The 7,968-nt window shown below is 35.9% G+C and overlaps 1 protein-coding gene across 2 annotated transcripts in view; it reads right to left on the bottom strand.

Annotated features, from left to right (window-relative positions):
- Positions 1 to 589: 589 nt before the first annotated feature.
- PDPK1 (3-phosphoinositide dependent protein kinase 1) overlaps positions 590 to 7,968 on the bottom strand; it is a 73,794-nt gene continuing 66,415 nt past the window's right edge. For both annotated transcript variants that reach the window (XM_082313527.1, XM_082313526.1), the window contains one exon: positions 590 to 6,873. In XM_082313527.1, the coding sequence (XP_082169653.1) occupies positions 6,844 to 6,873 (30 nt within the window). In that variant the 3' untranslated portion in view covers positions 590 to 6,843. The remainder of the gene's footprint in view (positions 6,874 to 7,968) is intronic.

The following is a 7,968-nucleotide window of genomic DNA, read 5'->3' as shown; positions in this document are numbered from 1 at the left end:
ATCTTTAAAACTTCTGCAGCGAACATGTACTAAGTGGCTTCTTATTTACATTTCTTATATTATATGTTAGCCTTATTACAAAGTGTCAATTTCAGTTAGACTAATTTTTCAGACAAAAGAAGCATTTATATTAAAAAACAGAGTACTGGATTCTAAAATAAATCTGTGAAGTTAGGCAGGGTGATTTGTGAGTTGCGTGAAACAAAAATGTATGCAAAGTGATGACTTAAAACTTGGTACATGTTTTTTTGTGTGATTATATATCCATACCAGAGGGGACTATTTCCTACTACAATGATCAGCAACAGTCATAGTAAACGCAAAGGAAAATACCTTAATTTCCCAGTGGATATATATCTGAATAAACATGACTTTTTTGTGACAGTCTTTGAGGCAGCAGAAGAGGATACCTCTCCTTTACAAAGGAAAACGTATTACTCCTCTGAATCACTGCGCAAAAATGCAACTACATTTTCATCTGAAGTGCTAAACTAGGAATATCAGTGATATTACACTGTTAATGTCAACATTAACGGATTTAGAAAAGAAAGATTTAAGACATCAGACTTTAAAAGGGAAAAAACAGGTTTATTTCATGCAGTTTACAATACGCTAGTGTTATGAAAAGGAGGTTAAAAAAATACCCACACATTTTAATTGTATGCTTGTTTTAAAAATGATGGTTAACCATAACCATCTTCAAATGATTTGGGAAGCCCTAGCAGATTTCTATCCAGGGAAATTCCCTGGATTCAGTTTCTTGTCTATGTCTGTGCTAAGAGTTTTGGCTAATGCAAAAGCATTAAAACCAGATCAAAACTCAAACTTTGCTGCAGTAAGAACACTTCAGAGATAATGAATTGGCACAAAATAAAGTGTTATTGTTAATCCACTATCCAGGAAATAACATGTTGCAAGTATGGCCACTTGGGTATTAACACAAACAGCTGATGCACAACTAATTTTGAGACCAGTGGTTTGGGGGTAAAGGGGAAAAAAAAGAACATCTGTTGAATTGGGTAGGTGGGCCTGGAGAGTCCATAGGAAATAGATTTTTCATAGCTAGGCTCAGATGAGGCTCAGGACAGAAGCAGGTGGAAATAGTTGCCATTTGATACCCCTTCAGTTTGGTGATCTTGTTTCAGTTCCAGGTAGACAGGTTGAGTAAAGTTGTGCATAAGCTTTTAGAAAATCTTCAAAAGGAGCAAGAATCATGTACATAAATACATTAACTCTTACATTTCAGATGACCAGGCCTGGAAATCTCAACAGGTGTTAAGTCACATCAAAATTTAGGCTCAGCTTTCTAAGGCAAGGAGAGTGCACTGTCGCAGAACCTCCCCCCCTTCTACCCACCTCCAAAGTAGCAAAATAACGTTCTAAAAAGTTTCTCTCATTATAGTAGTTACTAGCACACAGCATCCTAAAAAGAACCCTTTGATGGGCCCAGAAAGCTATGTTTGCAGCAGTATCTATTCACCAAACTTTTGAGAAGTTTATGCCTTGGTAGACCTTGCTAAAGTAGAGGACAGCTAAGTTGCAATGAAATATTCAGCGACAATTTCCTGGGGCAGAATCTTCCTCAAAGTCTCTCTATTGCCAGCGCTGTTCATAAAAGTTGTTAGATTTCAGCATAGGCAATAATAAAGTGGTGGGCAAGTGTACTGTCTTCTCTAGTGTATTCCTTACCAAGCTGGATACTGGAATTCCATGCCATATATGAACACATATCTATAACTCGTTCAGACATTTGTAAAAATTATTTTAGAGTCCGTGAGTTGAAAGAAAAAACAGACTAGCTGCTTTTTTAACATTATGTGTCTCCAGAACTTCAAATTAGCCCTGGAAAGGATTTTAGCCCTTAGCATTTCTGCATTGAAAATGGAAAGAGTTCCTTCTGTCTGACACTCATGTAGGCAAACTGAACAATAAGATCTATTTAGCCCTTTAAAGCCTCAGTTCAGTAAGAAGCCTTTAAAGACAGCTCCCAATTGCTGTGAGCCAAAAGAAAGAAAAGATATATGACACTGAGTTCAGAGAGCCTTCCATGTTTTTTTTAAAACTGAATATTTATACTATCTTAAGAATCAATAATTCTACACACAAACCCAGGTAAGATCCTGAGATTGTCCTTAAAGCTGGAGATAACTGCAGTCTAAACTATAACGAAGTAACAGGCAGCATCCTCAGACTGAATGTATTTCAAAATTGTTGTCTTAGAAGAGACACTTCTCCCATGACCACTGGAAGTTTTAATCCTACTGTCCTGAGCTAACAGGTACTGTTAAAGGCATAACAAAATCTCATCTCCTTTCAAGGGCCCCACCTTTCAGGGCTGATTGAAGAAGTTAATTTGAAAAACTCGAAAGATGCTTTTGATGTGGTGAGAGAGAGAATAAAATAGGAGAATGACACTTTTGGATTTTATCACATCTCAAGTGAACAAAATCTCAGGCTTCATCTCCAGACTCTCTTTCACTCGACTTTGATCTCCATGAAAAGCCCAGTGCTTCACTTTTCTCTCAGTACTTCTCAAGGAATGTATTCCAGTATACCTGAATGACTGCACAATACACAATATAATCCAGTTTCTAGGTAATTTCATTCAGTCAGATACTATTGTATTTTTGCATTCCAAGATCATTTTAGTAATAATAATAAAAATAGTAATTTGTAATTAATGTGTGTTAATTTGCTGGTGGTAGCTCTCTACTGCTCAAAAAGAGACTGACAACTCTCAATAATCTCCACAGACGTTCACAGAATACAGTGTTCTGTTCTGAGAAGCAGTCTTCTGAAAACACCATCATCCTACTCAACAGACCTGTTCCCTAAGCATGCCTGCAATCAAGTTTTCTTTTGTTTAATCTGCTAGAAGTGTTCATTTTTCTCCTGAAAAAACCCTCTCTCAGAGAAAGAGGAGATTGATTCAATTTTGGTATCTTCAGGAAACAGTCCTGTTTCTAATCAATCATAACTGTGCATTCACATTGCTAGAAATGGAGCTACACAGCTATTGTCTAAAGAAAATCTGAAGACAAAAAAGTTGGATGGATACATTGGGCTCAATTTCTTAGAAATATCTTTTACTAATGCTACAATGGAAGATGAAAGGAACTTTTATCATTACAAGAAACCTAGCTGAGTTTGAAAAAAACAGTACATTTTCAAAATTTTCTGAGTATATGATTCTGAGGACTGAAAGTTTAGTAGAGAATCAATATAAGCTTCTAAATACAATCAGGCCTTTGACACACAACTAAATTACTGTGGGATAACAAACTGCAATGAGCCGTAATCCATGGAAACCCCACAGTAAGTAGGAGAAAATTCCAGGTAACCTTTTGTCTTTTGTTTTTAAAAAAAAAAAAAAAAATTATTTCACATTTACTGTGGGAGCTGCTGAGTCAAGACTATACTTTCAGCCAGTTATTATGGACCAGGTGACATTCATGTCTGAGAGGCCTCAGAATGACTTGTTCGTTGCTGATAAACTTTCATTTAATTGCTGCTTGAAGAAGTCAAAAGCATTTAATATAAAAATGTCACCTCCAATACTGAAAAGTAGCCTCTGACGAAACTTAAGGCCAACAGTATGCTATCTGTTTCCTAACTCAAAGCAAGAAATTGCTATGGTAAATTTGAACTTCTCTGTTTTTAAACAAGTTTTGCAAGAAGTTTGTCATGTAAAAGCCTTTAAAGAATTTCACTGAAAATCCACTAATCATCTGCTGAAGTAACCTCCTGTTCCACGGACAACACACCAAACAACTTCACTGAATATTCATATAGCAAAAGGGTAGAAAGTTAAATCTTTCACAGAATTTACATTTTCATGAGAGGTCACCCTGATTAACTGTTATGTTTTGGAATCTCTCCCTTCCTGCTTTACTTCCTTCTGCTATGATCTCTTCGTGCTCAGGATCTTAAATTCTAACCTGGAATACTGTTTTGATTTAAGAACAGAGGAGCTGTGTAAATCCAGAGTTCACGTCAAAAGCCTTTGCAGTATAGCTTTTCAACTACAGCCCCTTAGTGAACCCATCAGCTTTACAGAGTCATAGGCAGTTCTCTTGAGGTAAATACTCTCCAAATGACAGAAAAGAAATAAAGGACTCCAGTTTAAACTCTATCAGTACATTACCTCATCCTGCAAGATCTTAAGAGACGAAGCAACGTTTGCAAAACCTGGTGATGTAGATTGGACTCTAATGCAATTACCTTGTTACTGTAGCTAACTTTATTTGAAATTACAAGAGTCAAATAAAAAGAAACCAAACTTATTTAGGGATCAATTCTTAATGCCTTGAAAAAGGCATACGGTAGCACTTCCATCTATCTGAAAGCCTCAAATGTTCACAAAAATTAAAGCAATAATGACATTAGCAAGAACAGGAAAGTAGTTAGTTCAGGTGATCTCAAACAACAGCATATTTAAAATAATTTACAAGGTACCTGCCTATTAAAGTTCTCTTTTTTTTTTTTTTTTTCTTTCTTAAAATCTTTGTGAGGTATTGGAAACAAAGTGCAAAATGATTAACCACTCATTTCCCCAAAATTTGCTACAACAGGGATACAATGTAAACTAGATTGCAGGTAATCTCACCATAAAAGCATGTTTTTAAACTGAAAATGCTCCAGTGAAAAACACATACTTAGAAAAACCCACTCTTTTACATATTCTAAATTTGTTGTTTGCTCAGTTTGTTACTCATGCTTTGCTGCTGTCATTCTTGAAAATTTCATTTTATGAAATAAAATATTCCATCTTTTTTGGGTTAAATAAGAGAGACAACAGAAATGCTGATTCCAAAGGATCATTGTAAAACAGATATTTTAGGCATTAAAATCCACTTAGGCCAATGCCAAATTACTCTGTAGAGCACATCAAGAAAACAACAAGAAACATGGTTGGCTGCAATTCCATGAGCTAGGGAGCTCAGAGAATTCGCTGGAGTCATACTGTTTAAAAACACAGTGACTACTGCAGCAGAGGAAATGTTTTAATATGCAGTTAACACAGACAACTGTTATGCTTATTTTCAGATACACAAGATAATCTGTTACTATTTAGGGGAAATTTGGGTGCTAAATTTAAGCTGATAAAATATGGGTGCCTAAAAAAGTATAAAAGTATAAACATTTCCCCCTACACAATTACATTTTTAGTAAATTCAATTCAGTTTTAACATCTTAAAAAAAGACAAACATTTTATGTGTCGTTGTGGAGGGGCCAGCAGCTTCCTGTGCAGACCACATCCAAGTCGCAAAATGCATTACAAACCCTTTCAAGCATTAGACGCATGGACAAAACATTTAGCCCATTGCTTAACCTGCTTAGTAGAAATGGTTTTTACAAATTGTTTCTGCCAAACTTCTATCAATGTATAGTATAAGTCCTTTAAAAAAAAAAAAAAAAAAAAAAAAGAGTAGACCCTGGGTGTTTGAAAATCAGGCTTTTGTGTAAAGGATTACCTAGAGTATATGCATAAATTCTAAAGTTACTGAGAACGAAAACTTTAGAATTCAAAACAATCTTGTAGCTTTTTGAAACTCCCTTCCACTGCTTTCATAAGTCAATGAAGTTGAGTTTTATACTGTCAATTTCATTATGTGTTTTAAAGATGTGCTAAAGCTTTTGCTCAAAACATAGTGTATTAAAAAGCTCCAGTCTTGTGTATTAGCCTTCATCAAGGACGAACTAATAAAGCTGTACCAGATGTCTTCAAACAGTGTTCTTTAACTGCATAGTTGAAACAGTATAGAAAGAGAAAGATCATTACAGGTATCCTGAATGTCTGCAATAATTAAGTTTTTCAATTGGATGAGCTTGTGTTCACACTCAAGGTTGATTTTAATCCCAGTCATAGAGACAGGGATTTAGGACTAGCCAGCCATATTTCTGTACAACCTCCAGCTCTTGAAAAATCTCTACCATAATCCACAGAGTTCAATGCTTATAGGCATTTTATAAAAGCACAAACACACATATGAGTACAAACATCTCAAAAGAAACAGAATGTTCAGTTGTTCATTTTAAGTGAATTTTGATTCCCCTTCCAAACATCTGGCTAAGACTGGAGCATAACTTTTGCAGGAGGAGACTGTTTTAACAGAAGGAACATCAAGAATAACTCAGATGAAGGCCATTCTCTCTGAGTTTAGTCTTCCCTTTCGGTATTAAAATATGCTATAAATCCAGTCAGTCAATACATACACCCTTCCTTTAGAGAAACCTTTTGTCTGTTGTGTAACTTTTTACGTGCTAGTTTCAGTTGATCTCCTAGGCTGTTATTACATAATAGAGTATGTCACAGAGCCATAAGGAATGTGCAGTATAACACAGTCAGCTGGGGCTGCCACTGATTCTGAAACAATGTAGGCCCAAATATTTGCATTTGTGGGCTGTAATGTGTGTGTGTGTGTGTGTAGCACCAATTACATTGTCCTTTAAATGTTTACAATGATTAGTAGGAAAATGTCTCCGAACTGATCAACATTGGGTCATCCAGCACCAGACATTAAGTGCTACATGTCTCAGAGGAAAACATGAGTGCATGGTCATTTCTTTTCAAATGACCAGTGTCAGTCAGCCCACAAGAGAGTACAACCATGCACTACAACCAAAACTTAACACACACTCCCACACCATCTATTCCCATTATGTAATCTTGCAATGCTTTCAGCCAGTTGACACCAGCTTATAGGCAAAAATGGTTGAACCCAGATCAACAGAAAATTGTCTAAATCAGATTTTTTCTTTTGCAGCCGAGCCTCTTCAGTGTGACAATTCACTGCGTCTTGGAATAAAAGAGAAAAAATTGTCACCGTTCAATACTGTCTTCACATCCTGGAACCTCGTTCTTGCAAAATCTGAAACAAACCAACAAAAATTCTATAAATGAAAATTCACTCAAGATCATTCCTAAAGCATAGAGGTCAAAGAGCAACACGACGACTATTTCAAATAACTGATAAAGTGTCAGGGAGCTGGTTCAAGGACATTCCTGAAGTCTGTGCTTTAAAGCTGAAAAAAGACAGATTGATACATGCAATGTCTACTACCAAACTTCATGAAAACAAATGTAAATCACCGCTAGGAACTATGATTAATATAACGAAAGTTTAAGGGTTGGTAGTTGTAAAAAGTAAGCCATTTCTCCTCATTCTAATTCTGAAGATACTTAGGTAAATGAACTTGGCTACTTTATTAGAAATTGAATTTAATCTTCATTTTTCCTGTTCCAGTAAAATGTCCTTAACACTCTGAAGTTTCAGCTGCAAATTGTGTCCCGTAAATTAGTACTGAAAACATGAACTCGCAACTCAAAATGTGCACAAATGGCACATTGGGTGAGATGACACAAGAAGTTCTCGAACGCCAAGAGTACAAGCTGGCAAGATTTAAATCAACAGACTGAGTTAAAATCTGAAACAAACCCAGCCTTGGTCTTTTGCATGAACTAAAGTCAACCAACTACATTTCTTCACAGGCTTTTACTATGCTGTTCAGACATACAAAGTTTATCAGCTGGACTGACCAGCTATATGAAAATAAGTACTACCCTAACGGCAGTTTTAAAATATTTTTACATTAATATTATTTGCTCATGCAAGATCTCACAAGTTTTTTAGGCATCCTTGTCCACATGAAAATTGTTTCTGTGGACACAGGACATAACACATTGAACTTTTCATGCATTATCTTGTCCATCATTATCCTTTGAAACACCCAAGCCAGGCAGCTGAGAGGCAACGCAGGCTCTAACTTCACGCAGAAGAATATATTTCTCAAAAATTCTCTCTAAGGAATTTGATTCTCCCACTGTTACCAAGGAACTGAGATTCCCATTGTAGTGAGTAAAAGGATTTTTCCTAAAAACAGTTGGTTTGCTTAATGTTCTCTTTAAAAGGCATATATTAAACATAGGGACTGAAGTCTAATGGAAACAAAATATCTACCCCTGA

The sequence above is a fragment of the Platalea leucorodia genome (genome assembly GCF_965183815.1).
Source record: "Platalea leucorodia genome assembly, chromosome: 5".
Classification (NCBI taxonomy): domain Eukaryota; kingdom Metazoa; phylum Chordata; class Aves; order Pelecaniformes; family Threskiornithidae; genus Platalea; species Platalea leucorodia.
This window is presented reverse-complemented; position numbering and strand designations above follow the sequence as displayed.